The 12,049-nt window shown below is 40.4% G+C and overlaps 1 protein-coding gene across 1 annotated transcript; it reads left to right on the forward strand.

Moving 5' to 3' along the window:
• Positions 1-7,326, forward strand: zgc:174263 (uncharacterized protein LOC569949 homolog). Its single transcript, XM_056470229.1, has 2 exons — positions 1-378; positions 3,244-7,326. Exons 1-2 carry the CDS (start codon positions 240-242, stop codon positions 4,455-4,457), a joined length of 1,353 nt encoding a protein of 450 aa, XP_056326204.1. The 5' UTR covers positions 1-239; the 3' UTR covers positions 4,458-7,326.
• Positions 7,327-12,049: the final 4,723 nt, after the last annotated feature.

Raw genomic sequence — 12,049 nt, forward strand, 5'->3', positions numbered from 1 at the left:
AGAGAAGCAGCACGGTTGTTGCCATCTTGTTGTTAGCATTACCCTCTGCACGCTTTATAGTCTATAACGGAGATTAATAATCATATATATCGCGACTGCAGCTCAGAAAGTACCACAGTTAACCCACGGAGGGAAGCAGTTCATGAACAGCCGAAACATGCCGAGAATCTCCTAAAAGCGACGGAGACTGTTCAGAGGGTCCACATACACACACACACAGGCCGAAATAAGTGTGTGAAATGATGTCTTCAACACACACTGCTGTCAAGACTGAGTTTATAAAAGAGGAGAGGGAAGAAGTGCGGATTCCTGAGCCGTGTGGAGATGAAGAGGAAGAAGCCTTAACCCTGAAGAAGGAAGAGCCGGAGGAACACACAGGTCTGTGGATGACGGAGAGATCCAGTCTGCACACACACACACACACTATACAATACACACACATTACAGCACATTTACTGTGTAATTTAACAGGACTGTCGTTAGATAAATGTTATGTGTGTAGTTCAAGAGCTCATTCATCTCAATAATACTATTTTCTGCACATAAAGCAGGCCTGTAGTCAGCCTGGAGAGGGTGGGGGTGGGGGGGGTCTTTATTCTCAAAAAGTGGACCTTTTAGCAGTTATAGTCCTCATTAATACTATAATTTAATTATTAAACATAAATACTGCATTTTAGTGACGTTTTAAGCACTATTTCAGCTGAAATAGCTTGTCGGATGGTCATCTCAACAACAAAAGTACATTTGAAAACTACAATAGCCAAACTAGTGTTGAAATGCATTATGGGCCGCTTTTGGTGCTTCACAGCTTTCACTGCTCATGTTTTGTTTCAAGAATAAGATCCAAGATTTAGAATAAAAGTTAATTGTAAAACATTATATATTTCTATTTAAAAACAATACAGTACCCTACTGAAAAAACCAACCTAAACCAGCCTAGGCTGGTGGGCTGGTTTTAGCTGGTCTACCAGGCTGGTTTTAGAGCCACTTCCAGGCTGGTTTCCAGCCATTTCCAGCCTGGTCTTAGCTGGTCAAGCTGGGAGATGAGCAGCTAAGACCAGCTTGACCAGCCTAGCCAGACTGTGAGCCCACCCAAAACCAGCTATATCCAGCTTAAACCAGGCTGATCAAGTTGGTTTTAGCTGGTCATTTTCCAGCCCGACCAGCTATGACCAGGCCTGAAATGGCTGGAAACCCCTCTAAAACCAGCCTGGTCAACCAGCTAAAACCAGCCAACCAGCCTAGACTTGTTTAAGCAGTTTTGTCAGTAGGGTAGTTCAGTTTTTTTTAATTCCCCTTTATTTGTACAGCGCTTTTACAATGTAGATTCTGTCAAAGCAGCTTCACATTGAAGATCATAATAAGTTGAAACCGTGTCACTTCAGTTTTCAGTTTAGCTCAGTTCAGTTCAGTGTGGTTTAATAATCACTACTGAGAGTCCAAACACTGAAGAGCAAATCCATCAATGTGCAGCTCTACAGATCCCGAACCATGCAGGTCAGCGGCGATAGTGGAGGAACAACCTTCACCAATTGACCAAAGTGAAGAATTAAAAAACCTGAATAGAAACCGGGCTCAGTTGGAGGAGTCGGGACCGTTTCTCCTCAGGCCAAACGTCTTGTGTAGAGCTGCAGTCTAGGTGCTGGAGAGCGCTGGACGTCCATCGTGGAGAAGCTGCAGGTGGGAGAGGTCACCGGCTGGTGGACAGGCTGTCCTTTCAGGATCAATGCGGAGACTCATCTGTCACTGTGATCTTACAGGGATCAGTCTCATGTTCTCTACTCCTCCACGACCACCACAGCAGCTGCTCAGGATACGGCCTGGTCCAGGATTATGACTGTGGTGAAAGAAGACTTCACTTACAGCAGATTGTGTTTGTGTTGCAGAGCTGGATGTTGATCTCATGAGCAATAGTTGTTAGCTTTGGACAAAACTGATTAGCTGAAGTCACACTGAAGCGACAGCCAACAGAGGTTTCTGCTTGCTCATGAAGCCTTTTACGATGGGTTATTTTCATTCTTTATGACGGCATAGCAGACAACAAAACACAGTTCAGACTTGGCAAGTTTATAACAAACTCTGGAGGACATGTTGGGTAAATCTTCAAATGTAACGGCAGTGTACTTATAACGTCATTCACCCTGCTGCATTTCATTATCTTAACAATAAAATGAAGACCTGACATGAAGCACTGTCTCTTTAATTTTTATATTAACAACTTAAACATGACTGACAGTAAAGATGTTGAAGTGTCCTGTAGCTGCATATTTATATGACCGTCATCATCACTGTATGCAAATTTATAACCACACAGCCTATAACATCACTGCCTCCTTTCATTATCAGTGATGATATGAAACATCAAGCTCACTGTGTGTTTTTGGGTATATGTGCTTAATGTCAGACAATAAGGACACAATAAATATTAATGCATGGTTCAATATGAAATAGCGGTCTCTTTTGCTGAATATAATAATCAGTAAGTTATAATTAGGCCCACACTAAATCTGTGCGCGCAGAATTCTGCAGAATTTTAGATAGCGTTTAACAATTACAGACAGATTAGATCCAGCGGCAGATTTGGGATGGACTGGCTGACGTTCGGCTGCTCCCAGCCATGCAGGTGTGCTCAGAGCTCCCGCTGACTGCCTGGTGCTCAGACATGAGAATACACTCAAGCAGCTTACAGCAGATGCCACAGTGTGTGTGTGTGTGCGTGTGCGTGTGCGTGTGCGTGTGCGTGTGTGTGTGCGTGTGTGTGTGTGTGTGTGTGGTCACGTGATGTGCGTTTTCAGCAGTGTAGTGTGGACGGACAGCTGTTCAGAAACGCTAGATGAAGCACCAGTGTGGACGTGGATCGTTTTCATTCTAAAACGAAAACGAATTAGAGTATACAGAGCCTGACCCAGAACCAACACCACAGTGGAGAATCCAAACAGTGCAGCACACTCCACCTCTCTCAGTGATATCTGTGCGGGAGTGATGCTCTTCTGTGCATCATTAGATGCAAACGCTGCATTATTCACACGTTTTATTCAAGATTGCAGATTTGTGCAATGATTTAACTCCCATATTTTAATGGAAATGCACTGCAAAACCTTCTTTTCTTGAAGTATTTGTCTCGTTTCTAGTCCAAATATCTAAAAATGCTTAAATCAAGATGCATACAATGTGTAAACCCAGCTATTAATGCGTGTTTATCATCACAGCTTGTGAATAAACATTCTAATCTGCTCCTTTCAGAACAAACCGAAGTGAAGGAGGAAAGACAAGAACAACACGAGCATGTTCACGACTACGAGCAGCCGCAGTATCTGAGCTGCTCGCTAAACGGTAAAAGCCTGACGCAAAAAAGAGCCGAGCGAGCAGGATGCGGCTTTTTCTTCACCTGCCTGGACTGCAAGAGGAGCTTCGAGTCTAAGGAGCACCTGATGGAGCACTTCAGGAACCACACCGGAGAGAGCTGCACTCAAACACAAGTGTTTATACCTCAGTGCACCACTGAAAAAGGAGTGTGTCCGTTACCGTTCACCTGCCACCAGTGTCAGAAGAGCTTCACCTGTAAAGATCATTTACTGCACCACTACCGCATACACACGGTGGAGAAACCGTTCCCGTGTGACGAGTGCGGCAAGAGTTTCATACACAAGCAGAGTCTGAAGAACCATCAGAAAGTTCACTCGGGATTGAGGCCGTTTGTGTGCACGCTCTGCGGGAAGAGCTACATCCATAAAGACAATCTCACAGACCACATGCGGATCCACACCGGAGAGAAACCGCACGCCTGCAAACTATGCGGGAAGAGCTTCACACATAAAGGAAGCCTCCTGCACCACATGAAGATCCACACCGGACTCAAACCCTTCACCTGCAGGCAGTGCGGACGCCACTTCACACACAAGGGAAACCTCAAAATCCACATCCGCATTCACTCCGGGGAGCGGCCGTTCGTGTGCTCGCAGTGCGGGAAGAGCTTCATTTACCACGGGAATCTGGTGGGCCACTTGAAGAAGCACTCTGGAGAGAAGAAACACCGCTGTGAGGAATGCGGGAAGAGCTTCGTCGAGGCTCGACACCTGCAGAAACACATGAAAATACACGCCACTGTGCGCCCCTTTGTGTGTGCGCACTGTGGGAAGGACTTTTTATGGCCGCACAACTTCAAGGAGCACATGAAGGTCCACACCGGAGAGAAGCCGCACGTGTGTTTGGACTGCGGGAAGCCCTTCACCAGGCAGATCTACCTGAAGCGACACCAGAGGATCCACTTGGGGCAGAAGCCGCATAAATGTGAGCACTGCGGGCTGTGTTTTACCACGATGGATTCACTGAGGGTGCACGAGCGAGTGCACACTGGCGAGAAACCTTACAAGTGTCCGTCCTGCCACAAGAGCTTCGGCAGATTGAGTACGCTGCTGACGCACAAGAAGAAACACTGCCCCATGCTGAGGAAGTGAACGTCAGTAGAGAAGTGCTTTATAAGATCGTGGTTTAGAAGATGACGTTTACTCACTATTTTACTCTCAAGTGGAGTCAAATCTTTGAGTTTCTTCTGTTAAACAATGAAGATGATGTTGTGAAGAGTGTTGAAAACCATTGACCTCCATAGTAGGAAAAACAAATGCTACAGAAGTCAGTCTTGGTTTAGAGAGGGCTGTTTTAAAGTTCTTAAAGGGACAGTTCACCCAGACAGGAATTTGGTCATTTACTGTCCCTCAAGTGGTTTCAGACCTTTATGAGTTTCTTTCTTCTGTTGAAAGCTAGGAATGACGGATGCAAAACTGACCTTTCGACACCGTGTCGAGATCCCAAAGTGCAAGAGATTCGAAACATCTAGGTCACGTGACTAAAGCGATTTGAAACGTAATAGTCACGTGACTAAAGCGATTCGAAAGCTCTAGGTCCCGTGACTAAAGCGATTCAAAACATTAGTCACGTGACTAAAGCGATTCGAAACCTCTAGATCATGTGACTTAAGGGATTCAAAACATCTAGGTCATGTGACTAAAGCAATTTGAAACGTATTAGTCACGTGATTAAAGCGATTCGAAACATATTAGTCACATGACTAAAGCTATTCGAAACGTATTAGTCACGTGACTAAAGCGATTCGAAACCTCTAGGTCACGTGACTAAAGCGATTCGAATCGTATTAGTCACGTGACTAAAGCGATTCGAAACCTCTAGGTCACGTGACTAAAGCGATTCGAATCGTATTAGTCACGTGACTAAAGCAATTCGAAACCTCTAGGTCACGTGACCAAAGCGATTCGAAACGTTTAGGTCATGTTACTAAAGCCATTTGAAACATCTAGTTCATATGACTAAAGTGATTCGAAACTACTAGGTCATGTGACTAAAGCGATTTGAAACATCTTGGTCACGTGACTAAAGCGATTCAAAACATTAGTCACGTGACTAAAGCGATTCGAAACCTCTAGATCATGTGACTTAAGGGATTCAAAACATCTAGGTCATGTGACTAAAGCGATTCGAAACATATTAGTCACATGACTAAAGCTATTCGAAACGTATTAGTCACGTGACTAAAGCGATTTGAAACCTCAAGGTCACGTGACTAAAGCGATTCGAATCGTATTAGTCACGTGAATAAAGCGATTCGAAACGTTTAGGTCATGTGACTAAAGCCATTTGAAACATCTAGTTCATGTGACTAAAGTGATTCGAAACTACTAGGTCATGTGACTAAAGCGATTTGAAACATCTTGGTCACGTGACTAAAGCGATTCAAAACATATTAGTCACGTGACTAAAGCAATTCGAAACCTCTAGGTCATGTGACCAAAGCGATTCGAAACGTCTAGGTCATGTGACTAAAGTGATTCGAAACATATTAGTCACGTGACTAAAGCGATTCGAAACCTGGAGGTCATGTGACTTATGTGATTCTAAACATCTAGGTCATGTGACTAAAGCGTTTTGAAACATCTAGGTCATGTGACTAAAGCGATTCGTAACATCTTGCTCGCATGAAATGAAGATGTTTCGAATACATGTTCTTGGTCACCCGAGTAACATCACTAAAGCTATTGGAAACACCCAGGTCATGTGACTAAATCTATTTGAAATACCTTAATGAGGTTTTATGCAAGCTTCATTCGCTAACAGCATTAATAATTTATTATTTTTTATTTGACCTCACCTACATGGCTACAAATCAAATTTGTCATCAAAATATCTTAACATTTAATTTTAGAGACAAATTAAGTTTGTTTTACTAAACAAACATTTATCAGAAACACATTCATCACACAGTTATATATGACAATCGTGTTTATGACAGAATAAATAAATGAAACGTGATGTTTGATTCATATATTTAAGAAGACATTTTCTTGATAAATGCACTCATCTGACATACACTGGCTAGGGGTTAGGGAATAAGGGAGCGGTTTTGGACACAGCTTTGATTTCAACACTTTGATTTCTATATTTATTGTACTGTTATGGAAGTCAGTGGTTACAGGTTACCAACATTTTTCAAAATATCTTCTTTTGTGTTCAACAGAAGAAAAGAGAAACTCCAGTTTGAGAATAGTGAATGGTGAATAAATGACTTAATTTTATTTTTTTGATCAACTACCCCCTTATTTTATTACATTTTTTGTTGTTGTAAGGTGATGCATGGAAAAAATGAAGTTGGATCAGCTTTAAACTAACAAAACACATGTCAGAATTACTGCTGTGGAACACACACTCATGTTTATTACTGACAGTCCAGCATCTGTTGTGTTTTAATGAGAAATGTGGCTCCAAACTACCAAAATAAGCACCTTAAATAAAATAATCAACTGCCATGACGAATTTGTTTCTGGAGTTCAAAATAAACCCTTTCAAGCTCCTATTGGTCCATGCTGGTGATGTATTATGTGGGTGTGGCTCTGGGGCTCCGCCTTCTTTAACGCTTCATTTCTGCTGCTCTGTCAATCAAATATCCAGCATCCTAGAATATACACAATAAAGAGATGCTTTATAGCAGAAAGTTGTAGAAATGTCATATGTGCATTCGGCAGTATTTGATAAATGAAGTGAAGAAACAACATGAAAGAAGAGCTGTAATATTAGTGATTTCTCTGCTGTCGCTTCTGTATACTCACTGGCCTGACATGGCAGTGGTTCTCAAATCTTTGATTATTGACAGCTTTTGTTGGATGAGGATCTGTCTGATGTGCTTATTTTGGGCATGCTAGTGTTCATACTGCAGTAATGTCTTCATTTAGTTGCTTCATAATCCACACTGATAGAGTGAGGTGTACAGTGTGTACATGACAAAATTAACTAATCATTAAAAAGACAAATCACCAAACAAAAGGAGTCGGAGGGCTTTCTTTCTGTGAATTTCATGCTGTTCATAATCCTTTAGGGTTATTATTATTATTTATTCATAATTATTTGTATTTTTTAGATTTTTTACAGAGTTTATTACAAGCATGTTTGATCTTATTTTAAATGTGATTTGGGTATTTAAAAAATTGACTCTTAGAGTTTTTTATTGCGTCAAAAGGTAAACATTGATTTTGAATTTAATTGAATTATTTCTGTATTTTTGATTGCGTCAAACATTACATTCATTCTGCAGTAGTACAAATATACATCTCCAGGGTCTCCTCTCATCTTTCACTCGTATCAAACGGTTGGAGGGTCGTGGCCTGTGGTTTTACTAAATATATGCTCTACGTTATGATGTCTGATTCATGTACAGTATTGGCTCATTTGTTTATATTATTGTAGTTGTGTTACCATAGCAACAGCTTAATCACCACAACAGATCAATTACTGTAGTTGTCTTGTTACTATAGCAACTAGTTGTTACCATAGCAACTATACAATCGCCACAGCAGATCAATTACTATTGTTGTTACCATAGCAACTGTAGAATCACTACAACAGATCAGTTACTGTAGTTGTTGTGTTACCATAGCAACTTTACAATCGCCACAACAGATCAGTTACTGTAGTTGTTGTGTTACCATAGCAACTGTAGAATCACCACAACAGATCAGTTACTGTTGTGTGTTACCATAGCAACTGTAGAATCGCCACAACAGATCAGTTACTGTAGTTGTTGTGTTACCATAGCAACTGTAGAATCGCCACAACAGATCAGTTACTGTAGTTGTTGTGTTACCATAGCAACTGTAGAATCACCACAACAGATCAGTTACTGTTGTGTGTTACCATAGCAACTGTAGAATCACCACAACAGATGAGTTACTGTAGTTGTTGTGTTACCATAGCAACTGTAGAATCGCCACAACAGATCAGTTACTATAGTTGTTGTGTTACCATAGCAACTGTAGAATCACCACAACAGATTATTCTTACTCTTTACTATAGTATGGTCCAAAAACACTACACTATATTTCTTTTACATAAAAAATTCATTTTGCAATAAAAATACCAAAGTATACCACTACAAATGTCAGATTTTAACCATCAGAACCAGTACAGCTGAGTTGTTTGTAGTTTGTTTTGATTTTAGGTTTTAACATGTCATCAACAGAACACACATGATTACCGGTAGAAGCTGTTACAGTTTCCAGTAAAATCACTATAATTTCCATTATGAGCAACACTAACTCTCTACATTTATTTAGCGGTGCTGTTTCTGAGCCATCTGCCCATTCATTCATTCAATAAATCAAGACACAACATTAATGACACACAAAGTGATGGCAGAAATCAGTTTAATTGTCCTAGAAAATGCAAAGTTACAGCATCAGTACAGTATCATCATCATCATCATCATCTTGTTAAACATGGAGAGATGTCTTACTGTTGAAGACGAATATAGAAACCACACAACCACAGACAAAACACCAATGAAACATTTATTTAAACTCAACGATCAATAAAAGTCCATGAATGATTCAGAAGATCAGTCCATTTACAATAATACAGATGAGTGCAGAAAATGGTGTTGCATCTGTCTGCCATAGCATATATCATAGCAAATGTCAAGTGTATTCATTGAAGGATGTTCACTAACTAGAAAACACTGCAGAGAATTGAACATATACAGCTGAAGGCAGAATTATGAGCCCCCCTGTTTATCAGAGAGCAGATTTCACCAGCACATCTCTAATCATAACAGTGTTAATAACTCATCTCTAATAACTGATGTCTGTTCTCTTCATCATGATGACAGCACATAATATTAGACTAGTTATTCTTCAAGACACTAGTATTCAGCTTAAAGTGAAATTTAAAGGCTTCACTAGGGTAATGAGGGTAAAGTTAGGGTAATTAGGCAAGTCATTGTATAACAGTGGTTTATTCTGGAGACAATCCAACACTAATATTGCTGAAGGGGGCTAATAATATTGAGCTTAAAATGGCTTTAAAACTATTAAAATCTGCTTTTATTTAATAAAACAAATCAGACTTTCTCCAGAAGAACAAATATTATCAGACATACTGTGAACATTTCCTTGCTCTGTTCAACATCATTTGAGAAATATTAAAAACAGAAAAAGAAAAATCAAAGGAGGGTGAATAACTCTGACTTTAAATGTAGACGTTATATAGACGCATTATATCTAATCCATCCTAAAGATGGCTAAAGCTGTATTCTTCTGTACGGTTGGGATTGTCTTCATGATGACGTCTGCTTATAATGTTCCTGACAGGAGCTGAACTCGTCTTAGCTGCTGTGTTGTGTCCAGAAACCCTTTCCTCAGCACAGATTGATCGCTTGAGGAGGGAAAAGAGGGAACATTAATACTCAAAATGATTCTGAAGCTTCCAAAAAACATCACTTGAGTACTGTGTTCAGCATAAATGAGCACGCTTCCTGAGGAATTTCTGTTTCTGAGTGAATATAGAATATGAATGCTCATTTGTAGAGCATTTAAAGAGATCAGGTTTATTCAGCAGTTATCTTCACTTAAATAAGAGTTTATAAGAGAACACTTTATCAATAGAAAGGTGTTGGGGAAAAATGACAAACTACAAAATATACAAAAAGACATCAACTGAAGCAGATTTTGATTAAAAACCCAAACAAGACAAACATGAAATTAAAAACAATCTGAAAAGTGGAATGACAGAAGGAGAAAGCATTTATAAAATATATAAAAGGCTTTTAATGATGACAGCTTAAAGACCCCTCTCATATGGAGACTGAAGCCTCTTGCATTGCTCAACAGACTTCAACAGTGTCAAAATCTCCATAATTCTGTGAGTCTCGTCTATCAAATCTGAGCTTTAGTCTCTATTCTCTATTGGATTCAGATCAGGTGATTGGCTGGGCCATCCTACAGCTTGATTTTCTTTCTCTGAAAGCATCTGCGAGTCTCCTCGGCTGTGTTTTGGAACATTGTCTTGCTGAATTGGGTTCATACTCCTGCTGATGTAGATGTTAGAGTGAAGCTGATGTTCATTTACACTGAGGAAGGGCAGAGGAGTGCTGAAGAACTACTGAGAGATTTCACTGCCCAACTACACCTTCCTTTCTTCATGTGTTCTGTTTCCCCTGCGTCATTTCATTTGATCACACAGAACTTTATCTGTAATCAGATTTATTTTCTTTGCATGATATCAACATTCAGTGAATATTTAAAGTAGTGCTGGGCTGTTATCAGTGTTAACGTGCTGTGTTAACGAGAGACTCTTGTCGCACTATAAAATAAATATGGCCGTTAATCTATTCTCAAAGTTGGGTTGGGAGCTGGGTCTATTCTACGCCAGCTATGAAGACTTTCACCTTGATATTTTAGCATAGATGTATACCTGACGGATGAGCCGTCTGACAAACAAGTGCCCTTCTGGAGCTTCCACTAACTGTGAAGACGCTGACATGGACATCTGTAGTCTAGTTATTTGCCTTAATAGACAATAATATAATGGAGGTGTTTACCTGAAGTGCTGTAAGAGTTTCCTGTCATTTTGGTAATAGTTTAATAGCAGTGTGTACTTCAGTAACGCCTCTAATATCTGCACTCCACATGTCTTAATCCATTTCTGTTCAGTTCAGTGATGACTTTAGTCAGATTAAGCTCATCAGAAATGGCTGTTTAGAGCTGATGTAGGCCTACAGCTCAACACTGATGTGTAACTGAATAAACAGTGAGTAAACACAAGCACATCTTATTGATCATCATTTATTTTCATCACTGATAATCACAGTAGATCAGCTTCTCCAGCAGTCTGTGATGCATTTGTGATGCCCCTGGTCTAATGCATCACCTGGCTGGAGAAACCCGTTCTCAAACACTTACTCTAGTCATTATTTGGGAAGCACACATATTCTGAAGACCTTCAGCAGAATTCAGATGAGCCATGTTAATCTAGATTATTCCCAGATTACAGTCAGAGTAATAAAATAATCTATGTCCAGCTCTAATATCAAGTCAACAGCACCTTCAGACACATGTTTTCTGAGTAAAGTATGAGAGTAGTATCATACACTCAGTGAATAATCTGTAAGCACCTGCACTGCATATAAAGAAGAACATCAGCAGTTTAATACGTTATCACTCACCGCTCAGGATCCACCTGCTCTGCATCTGCTCAGCTTCTCCAGTTAGCTGACATCGCTGAAGACAGAATGAGAAAGCATATCTCAGCATCTCAGACACACATTTATAGAGCATTGATCAAGTTATCTACACGCTATCCAGAGAGTCTGTAAGATATCACTGTGAAACGGTCGGCTTTTCTATGCTGAAGTCACATAAGCATGATCGGTCTCCTTTAAAAGATCTTAAAGATATATAGAGAAAGGTGAAACATGGTACAACTATCCCACATCCCCCCTAAATAAAATCAAGTTACTCACCTGAGCAAACAACTGCAGAGGAAATTGCAGAGTTCACCGAGGCAGTCTCCCAAACCGCAGCAGTCGTCTCCAGTGTCTGCATCTGCTAAGTCTGCAGCAGTGTCAGCGATGTCTTCAGGCAGCTTACCTTTTTTATTGGCTTTAGATTGTTTATGACACTTGCATTGGCATTTTTTATGGCAGGTTTGTTTGCAGGTGTTACATCCAGCGTGGCTGTTCGGGGAACTCATGGCTTGTTTCAGAGCTGTA

The sequence above is a fragment of the Danio aesculapii genome, chromosome 2 (assembly GCF_903798145.1).
Source record: "Danio aesculapii chromosome 2, fDanAes4.1, whole genome shotgun sequence".
In the NCBI taxonomy this organism is placed as follows: Eukaryota; Metazoa; Chordata; class Actinopteri; order Cypriniformes; family Danionidae; genus Danio; species Danio aesculapii.